Here is a 13,145-nt window from a genome sequence, read left to right as displayed (position 1 = left end):
ATGTACTCATCTCTATCGGATAAACTTCGAACCAGTGCAACGCGTCCCTTCTACACAGATCGAGTAATACTCCGACGTCACATAGGCTAACCCTAAAAATATGTTTGCACCCAAAATGATTTGAATCTTAGGCCTAATAAAAAGACCACAAAGACCAAGGAGAAGTGCTAGGGAGCCAAGTAAATGAACCCAAAAAAATTTCCAAACTGACGTAGCAGATTGTAAGTAGCAAACAAGGAAGATAGAATTGCATTTTTTTTAATTTAAAAACCATTGCCATGTCAGTTTTAAAAAAATTTTGGGTTCATTTATTTGGCTCTCTAACACTTCTCAAGGCCAAGACCCTTACCATTTGAGCAAACCCCTTAGAATTAGATAAAACATAATTCCGAACTGTCTGAAATTCTCCCATATTTCGCCATAGTCGTTCCATGCATGATACAATAGACAATAAGACTTCTTTGGACTCGAAAGATAAGCTGATATACAACTCAGAATGATGACCCTATTAGCCTAAAATGACCCAATTTGAATCACAAGGGGTCAGTTTTGTATGCACCGAAAAGGTTTTTTTTTTTTTTTTTTTTTTTTTTTTTTTTTTTGTGTGTGTGTTCTGTATGACAAGGACAAGGATCATGTCTCACTAATTTCCTGTACAACAAGATATTCACATCATATTATTTGCTGAGGCCTGCTTTCAATATCATTCTGCCCATGAAATTTCTTTTTGAAGCCATCAACAAAGTCCTCCATGCATGCCCTGTAAGTTTCCATTCCTGGAATGCGCTTAGTAAGTTCCAGGCCGACATTCATCCATTTCTCGGCTGTTTCAATCTGCCCCATCCGCACTGGCAGCGCTGCGCGATTCCACGCCGTCATGGCAAGCCATTTTCCCTCTTCTGTAGGATACTCTCCTTCCTTCAACCCCACCATTATCTGGTAAGCTTGCTTGTACATGCCATATACAGCATCATCATCTGTATCACCCTTGTGAATGCTTGTTACCGCAATAAGCTTCCGCACAATAAGAGCAATGTTTTGATAATCCGGCGAGGGGGAGGAAAGGAAGGTGGAGAGGCACTCATTTAGAGCAAAGGTGGCTACTTCGTGATTGGATTGCGGACCCTGGGAGGCATTAAAGCCTATCTGAAGGAGGTGCTTGGGATTGCAAGCTTTTGAGCTGGCAAAACTCTTCACAAGGAGTTGCTGTGCTGCTGAATCATTTAGCCTTCCTTGCATATCATAGGCACTGAAGGTGTATATAAAGAAGAGATCAGGCTCAAGGGTGGTGATTTGATCATCATGTAGCTGAGTCCCAGTTGAGATTGATTTCAGTATCTGCATCCATGAAAGAATTGATTTTGAGTGTGAAAAATTGAGGCATCGGCTTTATGAATCAAGCAAATGACTAATAATGCATGCATTTATACCTTCCCTGCTCTATCAAGCAGTTCTATAGCTTGCTTCACTTCAGAGTCTGACAATGTAGCCTTCCTTTGATTCTCTGAAGCTATCATGGCAGATACAGTCAATATTAACGACTTACAAACCATAACATTATTTTCTTCCACTTGCCCGTCAATAGGAATACAGTAGAATTCTGAAGCCAATCTCAAAAATTCAGCACATAGTTCATAGTTATTCAACTTCCCAGTTTTTGTCCCTAAATTCCATGATGTCACGGCAAACCAATTCCGCTCCCGTCTTCCTACCTCTTCTTTTCCAAAGAAGAGATCAGGACCAAGCTCAGATCCTCGGTTATGAGCACGTTTTATAAATTTCAGAACTTCCAGCTCGTTGCCAGGCTCTTCAGAAAGGATTGTGACAAGGGTGCGTAGGACTACAATTTCTGTTGTTGGCATGGATTTTCCTGGGGCATAGAAGTTTAGCAGATTCGATAGAGCAGCCACAGCCACAGGAAGAGCATGGCAAGCAACAGCTTCATGGGCTGAGAGGGAGAGAAAGTCGGTTGAAAAATCGAGGCAGGTTGTCATGGCTTGGATTTGAGTGATAGCATCACTGTGGTCATTCTTTTGCAGGTAAATCTTGAACTGTATTAAACAGATATGTCAAGTTTGCAAAATTATCAATTAAATAATGTTGGAAAATATGAGAAGGGTGTATTTGTTATCAAGCTTAGCATTAGTCTAAGAGTGGCAATATTTTTCAGGCATGTCTACCCGCACATGCAGGCAAGCACGTGCACGTGTGTGCGGCCCTACATGTGTGGGTGTGTGTTTGAGAGAGAGAGAGAGAGAGAGAGCACCTTAAGGAAAGCAGAGGCTATGTTGGGCTCTAGCTGCGGAAAAACAAAAGCATTACAAAGTCATTCCCAGAAGAGGAAAAAATAAACTAGTTCTAAGCATTTAAAGATCTTAATTATCTCGGAGACAGAAGTCCCAACTAGTAGTTGATATTTAGGATACCTTTTCAGCCTCATTGATGTATTCTTGAGCTCGATCAAGCTGAGAGAGGCCAAGATGGCAGAGACACAAGACTCTAAAGCCCTTGGCCCGGAGAATTTTGCTCTCTATGTCATATGGAATATAAAGCATGGATTTTTCAAACATCTCTGCACTTGTCCCATAATCTTTTGATCGAAAGAAGTCTGCAGCACTGTAACACGAAGACAGAAAATGGTTGAAATAAATGGACTTGAATTGAAAAGAAGTGCTTTCAATAAACATCATCTGTTCATACATTTAGTGTTTCCATCAAGCAAGTTCCTTTCAAATTGTTACGAGGCAGAGGGCGTTGATATGTTCTTACACACCGCTTAGGCTAAGTCATGTGTCCGTGCTTTCATTGCCACATGATAGTATACATGACTCTATAGCATGCCAGATTCATTTGCTTGAACATAATATATGAACAGTACCACATGTACACAACTAAAATTGCTATGATACACAAGGCAATAATACTTTTTTCTATAAGATAGCAATATATATCACATTGCTCTCTTATAATGGACCGTCCAAGCCAGATCCTTAACCCTCTTTCATAGGAAACTGGGGGAATCAAATGGCATTATATTCTCTTTAACATCAAATCTTGGGACAACTTAGGAAATTACTTTTGTATAAAATTCTCTTTAATGGAATATTTTTAATATTCCATTAAAAATATTCATGATATAAAGTTGAAGATAGAAAAACGTGCCCTATGTAAAATGTACTTCCAAGAAATGGTAGAAAACATGAGTGAGGTTCATGTTTGGGGTATCCGACCAAGCAACAAGAACACTCGGACCCTCTGTGTTAACTTGAGGAAACAATTTCTATAAACAATGAAAGTCCCACTTAAACACTACAAGAGAATACATGAGAATCCAAGAGAAGCCGCCAAAGAAGTTGAACAAAAGGTCTAATAAATCTCCAATTTAAGTGACAATATCTCCAAGGACCATTAAATCCAATCTTGCCCATTCGGTTGTGTTGGCCACATCTCCTCAATGCAATAATCCTCTTACGGTCCTTGAATATGGCTTATGCAGAGGTGCCTTGATAACACCATTGGTTCTTCCAAAGTGTTTTTATTTATTTTATTTTATTTTATTTTATGAATTCTTCCAAAGTTATTGCCCTAATATTGTAGACCTTTCTAGTTGTGCAAAAGCCTTGATTCACCAAGTAAATAGAGCAGCTCAGATAGAAGACTTGAGCAGCGATCAATCCCTAATCTTTGGAAGGAAGATACATCCTAAAATTCCTTGGCAGTGAACTAATGAAGATCTCAAGAACGCTACTCTTATGATGCATGCAACTGCAGAGGCTTTTTAAAACACTGCCCAAGATGTCAAATCGATAAAATATCTTAAATGCCTTCTTTTTTGGAGTGAACATGAAGATTCTACCTTCTTCAAAGCTACTTTTAAAAGTGGGAGCTTTTGCTTTCGGGGACTCTTTTGAGGGCTTTTCGTCCTAGATAAAAAAGACTTGAGTAATGAGAAAAGAGCTACAGAGTGAAGAAAAGGGAATAAGAGGACTGAAATATTTAAAGTATTAAGCATTTGGTTCATTTTGGAACTCAAACATGAGAATCAAAAAGAGAAATGATTTGAAATGCCTCCATTTCTTAAAACAATTTTAAAACAAATTTCCTCAATTTCTGTTGTTTTTTTTTTTAAATATGAAGCAGAGTCCTGGTAAAATCAATCCAACTGATATTGTTATGCATGCAGCACATTTTTGTACAAACTTTGATTTATCACATTAACTATAGTTATAAATTTCTAACGCAAACAGAAAACATACTAGGGCTAGATCTCATTCTAGTTAAACATAGAGGTTTTGGATTCAATTATGCTATATGTCTAGGAATTTATGTACGTGATTATTGGACTTACCAATTCCAAAGCACAGCGTGCATTGACATCCTCTCCTTTGCCGCGGCCTCACCGGCGAATAGCGCCACCACTCTCTCGTCGGAGACTAGCTCCGCCGCTACTTTAGCCCTCACTTTAGAATCAGAACCACCCTCACCAACCACGCGGTGGGCAAGCCTCACAGCTGCTCCGGCGCTGATGTGACACCGGGCCAACAAACCCAAGAACACGTCCTTGGCAGTCTCGGAACCCGCCGTCCCCGTCGCCTGGAAGTACGCCTCCACGGCGGACATCCAAATGTCCTGCGGAACGCCCTTATTTACCGCCATGCCCCTCAGCTCCTTCTCCGCTTCCCCGTACCTCCCTAGCCCTAGCCAAGCCTTCACTGCCAACACTGGAAGGCTCGGATGGCAGTGGTCCCCACTCTGATCTCTCAGAACCCTCACGCACTTGATCACGCTCTCGTACTCTCCCTTTTGCAAATGGACGGCCGAGATGAACCGAAGCGTCTTAGCTCTTAGTTCCCTGAGATCGGCCGCACTGGATCCCGCTCCGAGTCCTTTCTCGCAAAGATCCAACGCTTCGTTCATGAGCTTCAGAGCTTCGCTATTGCTACTCTGATCGTCCTTCGATAGCAAACCCTTGCCAAACGCCAAGTACTGGTTCGCGAGAGCCCAGTAGTGCTGGGCGGACCCGAATAGCAAGCTCTTGGACCGGTTCAGGAGCGCCAGAGCCAGATTCCGGTGGGAGGACTCCCAGGCGGTGCGGGATCTCGCGAGATTGAGGTCGAGGAGGAGCTTCCTCTCCCCGGCGCCGGAGACATCGCCGGGATGGAGCTCGGATACGAGGTCAGTGGCGCTAACGAAGCAGGCGGAGGCGAGGTCGAGCCTGCGGAGGTCGTGCCAGAGGAGGCCAGTCTTGTGGTAGAACGCTGAGGCCTTGAGCGCCGGAGAGGGGACGCCAGGGACGTTGCCGGCGAGGGCGAGGATGGCGGCGGAAACGTGGCGGAGTTCGGCATGGTGCTCGGCGGAAGCAGAGGAGCGGCGGAAGGAGACGGCGTTGGAGAGGTCGACGCAGGCGTTCCAGAGGCGGAAGCTGAGCTTCCATAGGTGGAGCTTGAGGTCGTTGTTGAAGGGGGCGAGGTGAGTAAGTTGAGCGAGGGATCGGCGGAGATCGGAGGAGAGGGTGCGAAGGGAGGAGGAGTTGTCGTCTTGGGAGGCGGAAGGGGAGAGTTGCTCGAGTTGTTTGATGGAGGATTCGATTTGGGAGAGGAGGAGTTGGTGGGGAGAGGAGTCTTTCTGGGTTGCAACGGGGGATGAGATCTCTGCGATTCTCATTTTCTTTTGGCGCCAATGCAATGATTCGAACTTCTTTATATATATATATATAATATATATAAGGCTAATGGGTAACTGAACAATTCCGTTCCCCAACTCGCTCGATCCCTTGGCACAAATTCGACTTGAATTCTGTTGGTTCAACAAATGAGGTGATTGTGAACATAAAATTAGGCTTGATTATTAAAGAAGTTATATTTGTATAAACTTAGTAAATGCGTGTTACTTTTTAAAATCGTATAAACTTTTGGTAAAACATGTTAAGAAATACTTTTTTTATCAATTAAGTATTTGAATAATGTATATAATTGTAATTTAATGACCAAATAAATAAATATTGCGTAAAATATTATTTTAATCGATATCATAATTTTAATTTTAATTTGCACTTTTTTTAAAAAAAAACACCCCATAATCTTATAGAAATCACGGACTAGGGGGTGCTTTTTGATTTTTATATGAACGCTTATAAAGTAATCCACACCTTTTCTGAGTAACCCTTCCGTTAAAACTGAATGACATTGGTACTAAAACTCACCTCTTAATTTACTAGTTTTTTTTTTTTTTTACAACGAAACATTTTCATTTAGGCCATCACAAACATTTATGAAAATACAACCATGCCCTTCAATTAACTTCTTTTTTTTTTCTTTTCTTTTTTCGAAAAAACACTTCATTGAACTGACCACTACCTGAGCGTAGGCCTTATTTATTTTGCTTTTTTGCTTTTGTTTCGCTTTATCCTCAATTTTTTATTTTATAAAGTGTTGGTTATCATTTTTACTTCCTCAACCAGATTTTTTTTTTCCCCCTAAAGGAGGGAGTAACTTAAAAATTGACAAGAGATATTGCAACGTTTACAAATTTGGTGGTAATTTTGGACCTCCCAAAAAGAGATAGCAAAGTAAAAGAGATGAGAAGTAAATACACAAAATACAGAAGAGACAATAATGCATATTTACAAAATTAAAACATTGTGCATATATTAGAGAGACGAATATCTTCTTGTACAACAACTAAAAATTAACAAGACCATTTTTTTTTTCTTTTTTTGCTGTTTTTTTTTTTTAGGGGGGGGGTTCTTAAATACTAAAATTCATTCATACAGTACAACATACAAAGGGCTCCAGGGTTAACACTAAGAGTTAAAATGATGAAAGGATGATGATAGCCGTCACCTCTTATGTTGCCATTTTCGCTAACTAGTGAAGATATGGGGCTTGATACTGGTAGCCATTTCCGAAGTAGTTGCCATGACTGGGAGAGAGGTTGTAAGTTGCAGAACCCAGAAGAGGAGGGCAGTGGTTGTCAGCAGGTCCAGGGTAAACATATTGCCTATTATCATACACGTACTGAGGGTACCTATCTGTCATTCTGGGGTAGAAAGTCTTGTCAGTAGTGGCAACGTTAGTGACACGAGGCACGTATCCGACACCGTTGGCACGAGGTCTTTTCGGCTGAGGCTTTGCAGCTTCGGTTGCCCTTTTCTTGTCTGCCTTTGCCTTTTCTAGCAGGAGGACACGTTTTTGGAGTGGATCCACTGGATACTGCTGCTCAAGTTTATGCTCTTCAACGCACCTTATCACAGCCTTGAGGGCAGTCAGCTCCCGTTCGTTAACCTCATTCTGAAACAAGAGCTAAGTTTGTTAGTTTGGCATCATACACCAAAAACTTCGAGCTTGCCAAACCCCATCAACATCGGCAGCGGCCCACATTCTAATGGGACGCATCCAGATAAAAATAAAGGGCTACTGCAGCACCAGAAAATAAGTGAATCCAAGCTGTAAATTACATATAAACAATGGTTAACCAGGAAACAGATTTTAAAAGCCATTCAGGGGGGTTGGTCACGGATTCTACCACCGAATCAACCAGACTGACTGCCTGATAATAAATAATCAGGATATATACGTTATATGTCATATGCACATGAAACCAAGAAAGCTAGAAATGTTAACAGTGTCCACAACTGCAACATATGGTGGTGATGGCCATCAGAAACATGTGGGATGCTTGTGTTTGAAAGGTAACAAAGCAATCAACTTGTCCAACATCATGAGTCACGGGAGATTATTGTAGAACTCATACTGCTCAAGCAAGTACAACAAAATTATCCAGATATTTGCAAATTGTCTAATTAAGAGACTGAAGTGTCCAGCGGCCAGATGCCAGTACAACCACTTACATGGATGTGCATCTCTGTTTCTAGGTACTACCACACAACTATTTCTACCCAATTGTAATACCATGCAAGTGCTGTAGAAAGCACATCTATTCGCTTGCAACTAACAAGCTCACTGATATAAATAACTATTAGTTATTTTCCCCAAATAATAACCATTCACCTAGCACATCCGTATCAATTTGTTACTCCCCAATTAAGATTATCAAAAAGAAACTTATCAAAATAAGTTTGATTAATATAATGCAGATTGAGGATACACACCTGTGCTGTGGGAGATGAATTTCCAGTTTTGACAGGTGAAGAAGCTTTTCTTGCCTCCTTCAAGTAGGATTTCAGTAAAGGCACAGGAGAGAACTGCTCAGTAAGTTCAAATGCAAAAGCCAAGTTAACAGCATCAATTTGCCTTCCGCTATTAACCAATACTTCAATTACACCTGTAAAACCAGGAAAAACACAATTAACTATGAAAACGTACTAAAACACATATGGACAAAAGAGAAAGCAGTTGATTTTATCAACTTCTGTATTCTCAGAGTTGGTCCATCCAAGGCATAGGAGCGCCTCAATATAACCATCTGGCAGAAACTAGACCTTTTAGATGATGCAATATGAGATCCAAATATAGAGGTTTGCTCCAGAAGTCACATAGGATGTATGCAAAGGGCAGTCCTTAAAAATGAAGATATTTTGCTCTCCTTAAAAGGGCCTCTTTTAAGCAACCTTAAAATTTGGTCTGGTTCAAATAAATTTAATGCAGTCCAAGAAATTTTTTACATCTTGTAATACTTATCACACACGGCTCCTGGCACCGCTTTTCCAGTAAGAATAAGTCCTAGGCTGAAAGATTGGAATTGAGTTACCCAACTTACTGAATACAACTATCGTCCTCAAATGCTATCTTTCAACTACTGGTGGTAAGGCAATCTAACCTCCTTCTACTTGGCTAGCGGGTACAAAAACTCTTCCTTCCAGGAAAGTGCGAAGTTCATCCTATCATCCCTCTTGTCTTGTTGTCTCCTGCTCTGTCTAATGAAGATGACTTCCCTTGGTTTCTCGATTCCACAAGAATTTTTACGAAAGACTTTCATTTCCTTTTCTTCGATGGAAGTTTTATTTTCCCAGAATGTATCCTAATTTTTGGCCTAATACTTCTTCTGATGATCGATTCCAACCCCTTGCGTGATTCCACTATTTTCTCATAAGCTTGCATGTTAATAATACGCAACTCAATTCCAAGACTTAATCTCAACTGATTGGGGTCAGTTACAAGGATCCTTTTTCGCCAATAGGATCCATGTTCACACAACATGAAAAGTTTTGCCCTAACTGGCAACACACAACCCTCTACCCAGCTTAATACAGTCTATGCAAAAAGATATATGACACTAAGGTATGAAATATGTGGAGTTAGGTTATAAATGATTCAACCACCATTTACTTCAAAAGTAGAAAACATAAAATATAGCATTCAAAACATGATGTAATTTCAGACATGGTGATGCTTCCAAAGAATATCACTTATTTGAACATTTTGGCGGCATTGGATGATTTAACCTTAATGAAAGATACTCAAAAAGGTTTAAGTCTTTGACCTTGAACAACTAGTTACTTAAGTGCTTTTATTTAAAATTAGAACAATGTTGGAGGAACAACCGACATACGTAAATGGAAACACAAGTCCACAAATACAAACAAAAAGCACAGGCTAATAAGTGTGAAGAGAACAAAAGTGTTTTAGTTGTTTTGACACAGTGAGGAGATTAAAGGTCACTAAACTTCATCTAATATATCTGCCAGGTTTTACAAAAGGTTTTCATCCAGATTGAAAATGCGCACAGATGAAAAACAGACCTGACATTTTCTCTGACAAACCAAACATAAGACACATGTTCAGCAAAATAAAGCATTTTTCATTTTGTTTACCACGGTTGAGGCATTAGATTTCAGCATAGTTCATTTAATAAAGTCAACATTGTGCAAAATGTCATAGAACAGGTTTTCATCCATTGTCATAGGTACAATTGAGACAAACCTGGCATTTTCTCCGATAACCCAAGGGAACGACAAAGGTCAGCTGTTTGGCGACGCCGTGAAACCATTGGTATTAGCCTAGACAGCTCTTCCTCATTAAAATCAGAGGCAATACCAAAAGTTTCCAGAAGTTGCAGAAATGCATGAGCCTCCAATGAGTTCCCATTGCTCGCGTCCAGGTCAAGAACATCCAATTTAGGCTTCCATTCTTCAGCAATTGCCTTTGCCTGCGTCTTAACATCTTCTGAAATGATAGCAGGAACAGAGACTAGATATGGGCTTGTTAGCAAAAGACTTAGACACTCCATCAACATTATACAGGTTCGACGGAGACCCAACAGGCTTGAATCCTTCTTTCCATCCAGATTGGACACTTCCATATGATAAAATCCTTCCAAAGAGTCCAAAACCAAATGGGCAGGGTTGGCTGCAGCCTTTAATGCTAGTGGAATTTCCTCCCTTATGGCAGCAAGATTCTTTCGGTTGTCTGATATAAAAGCATGGAGACCTTTTGAGTCCATCCCTTTACAAAGTGTTACGAGCTCAGGATAAGATGTCACCTCTACATCTCCACTTCCAGAAGAAACTTTTATATCTTCAAAGTTATTTTCAGCAGCCACGGCATCAGGTGGTTTCTCTTCCATGCTTGGTGTCCCACCATGGCTCTCATCAGTGACAACAGCAGGCTTCTCTCGAGCAGTAGCAATGGCAAATATAGCAGCATCTCTTTTCTCTTGAAGCCTCTCCAGCGAAGCTTGTTCCTTGGCTACAACTGCTGCTGCCCGCTTCTCCAACAACTTTTGGGCTTCGATTGTTTTGGCCTCATACTCCTTTTCTTGGTCTTCCAACTCATGAAAACGCCTCTTCAAAGATTTCTCAAGCCCATGAAAATGTTCTTCAAGTTCTTTCCATTTCAAGTTAAGGGTAATGGCACGGTGACTTTCAAGTTCAGCAAATGCTTTCTGGAGCTGTTGAATCTTTGAGGTTGTAGAGTCAATTAACGTAACAACTGAAAAGGTATCTTCCATGGCAGAGGATCTGGAGAATTTTTTTTTTTATAAAAAAAAAGCAGGAGAAGAAAAAAAAAAAAAAAAAAAAAAAAGAAAGAGGAAAAAGTGTCAAAACTACAACCAACGAAAGATGCAAGATCCATAAGAGTCAAAGTTACCTTTCTTATAGCATGAGTGCAAAATGAACTACCACATAAATTTCATAAAGATAATTAATGCAAGGGCCATACTCATTTCATCAAGTCTTTTTACAAATAGGGAAAAAGAGGTTTATGGGTTGCTTCAACCATGTACATTGACCAGATATCGATCACTCAATGTTGCATGAAATATTCGCATAGTTGAACAAGTGGGAAGTCCTTCATGCACATGAAGTACTCAACATCACTTGATTCATTGACTAAAGAAACAAAATTGGATAGATCTAAATTCATTGATAGAATGGATTAGCTGCACAGATAACCTGACAAATCCAAAAAAGGATAAGCCATATTCTCCATTTACCAAATTGAAGGATGGTTTAAGGGTGACAACTGGTAGTACTAAGCAACAGCTAAATTCCACACCCACCTTAGACCACTAATCACAAATTAGCTGTTCCAGATGGGAAATGCAACTTCTTGGATGGCTAAAAATGATAAGAATCAGTTAGCATCAAGCACTTGTTGGTAATGCTCAGGTCTAGCTATGGCATGTGTTACCAAGCACTTTGTAAGCTTGCAAGGGAATATTGCTAGCCCTCACGTGCAAATGAGGCACTGATTGATCTACAGGGATAATGTTTCCAAATCAACACCACACAACTCAAACAACCAGAACTACTAAATCAACCAAAACAAAAGGCTCAAATTTCATACATATGCAAAGAATAACCAAAATCCTAACCCTAGACCCAAAACCCAATCCATTCAAATTCTCTTAGCAACCAAACAAAGAAAATTTGGGGCAAAATGCAGAAGAAAACAACTACCAGCCAAAAACTCTAAATATTGAACACCAAAACAACCCCACAAGTTCATTTGCCAAAATCCACACCCTAGACCCAAAACCTGATCTATCCCAACTGATTGATGCCAAAATAAAACTCAGCCCCAATTCTCTTCACAATTAATCAGAGAAATTTGAGGCAAAATGTAGAGAAACAAATACCAATATAAAAACCCTAAAAATTAAATACCAAAACAACCCCACAAGTTCATTTGCCAAAATCCAAACCCTAGACCCAAAACCCAATCCGCTCACTAGATTGATATGAGGATAAATCACATCCCATATTCTCTTTGCAGCCAATCAGAGAATTGAGGGCAAAGGCAAGAGAAACAACAGCTACCAACCAAAAACCCCAAAAATTAACCGCCATTTGCCAAAATCCACACCCTAGACCCAAAACCCGATCTGATCCAACTGATCAATACGAGAGTAAACACAGCCCAAAAGTCTCTTCACAACCAATCGGTAAAATTGAGGGCAAAATGCAGCGGAAAACAACCACCACCCGACGTAACACCAAAACAACCCCAGGAGTTCATTTTCCAACATCCAAACACTAGACCCAAATCCCGATCCGTTCAACTTCTCTACGCAACCAATCAGAGAAATTTAAAGCAAAAAGAACGAAAAACAACAGCTACCAATCAAAAACCCCCAAAAATTAAACACCAAAAGAACTCCAGAAATTCTCATTTGCCAAAATCCACACCCTAGACCCAAAACTATCCATCCCAACTGATCGAAACGAGAGTTAAACACAGCCCATAATTCTCTTCGCAACCAATCATTAAAATTTAGAGCAAAATGCAGCGGAAAACAACTACCACCCAAAAACCCTAAAAATTAATCACCAAAACAACCCCCCAAAAGTTCATTTTCCAACACCCAAACACTAGACCCAAAACCCGATCCGGCCAAATTCCCTTCGCAACCAATCAGATATATTTAAGGCAAAATGCAGAGAAAGACAACAACTACCAACCAAAAGCCCCAACAACCCAAACAACTCCATACCCTAAGTATCGAATTCAAGCAAGATCTGATCATCGCAGTAAATCCAAACCACCAAAAATTGGAAGAAACAGAGAGAATAAAAAGGAGTAAAAAGAGAGCTACCGAGTTATGGGAATACTTGCCTCTCAGATCATGGAGATTACAGTCTGGTCCGTGACTGAAAAGCTAAAGTGAAATGCGAGAGAGAGAGAGAGAGAGAGTGAGAGAGAGGGTGCGTGAGGTCTGCGAAATGCCCCTGACGGCAAAGCAGC

General features: G+C 40.4%; 2 protein-coding genes across 2 annotated transcripts; both read right to left on the bottom strand.

The window, feature by feature from the left end:
- Positions 1-411: 411 nt before the first annotated feature.
- ATSPO22 (Tetratricopeptide repeat (TPR)-like superfamily protein) lies at positions 412-5,665 on the bottom strand. The gene is made up of 5 exons (XM_059575973.2): positions 4,349-5,665; positions 2,427-2,616; positions 2,267-2,299; positions 1,431-2,051; positions 412-1,338 (listed from the first exon to the last, which is right to left on the bottom strand). The coding sequence occupies exons 1-5, from the start codon at positions 5,662-5,664 to the stop codon at positions 673-675; spliced, it is 2,826 nt and encodes a 941-aa protein (XP_059431956.2). The 5' UTR covers position 5,665; the 3' UTR covers positions 412-672.
- A 954-nt stretch (positions 5,666-6,619) lies between these two features.
- On the bottom strand, positions 6,620-13,145 carry LOC132177488 (FRIGIDA-like protein). Its single transcript, XM_059589835.2, has 4 exons — positions 13,017-13,145; positions 9,882-10,918; positions 8,111-8,283; positions 6,620-7,289 (listed from the first exon to the last, which is right to left on the bottom strand). The coding sequence occupies exons 2-4, from the start codon at positions 10,906-10,908 to the stop codon at positions 6,867-6,869; spliced, it is 1,623 nt and encodes a 540-aa protein (XP_059445818.2). The 5' UTR covers positions 10,909-10,918; positions 13,017-13,145; the 3' UTR covers positions 6,620-6,866.

Source organism: Corylus avellana, chromosome 2 (genome assembly GCF_965113065.1).
Source record: "Corylus avellana chromosome 2, dhCorAvel1.hap1.2, whole genome shotgun sequence".
NCBI classification, from domain to species: Eukaryota; Viridiplantae; Streptophyta; class Magnoliopsida; order Fagales; family Betulaceae; genus Corylus; species Corylus avellana.
The sequence above is the reverse complement of the archived record's forward strand: the minus strand, read 5'-3'. Positions and strand labels throughout refer to the sequence as shown.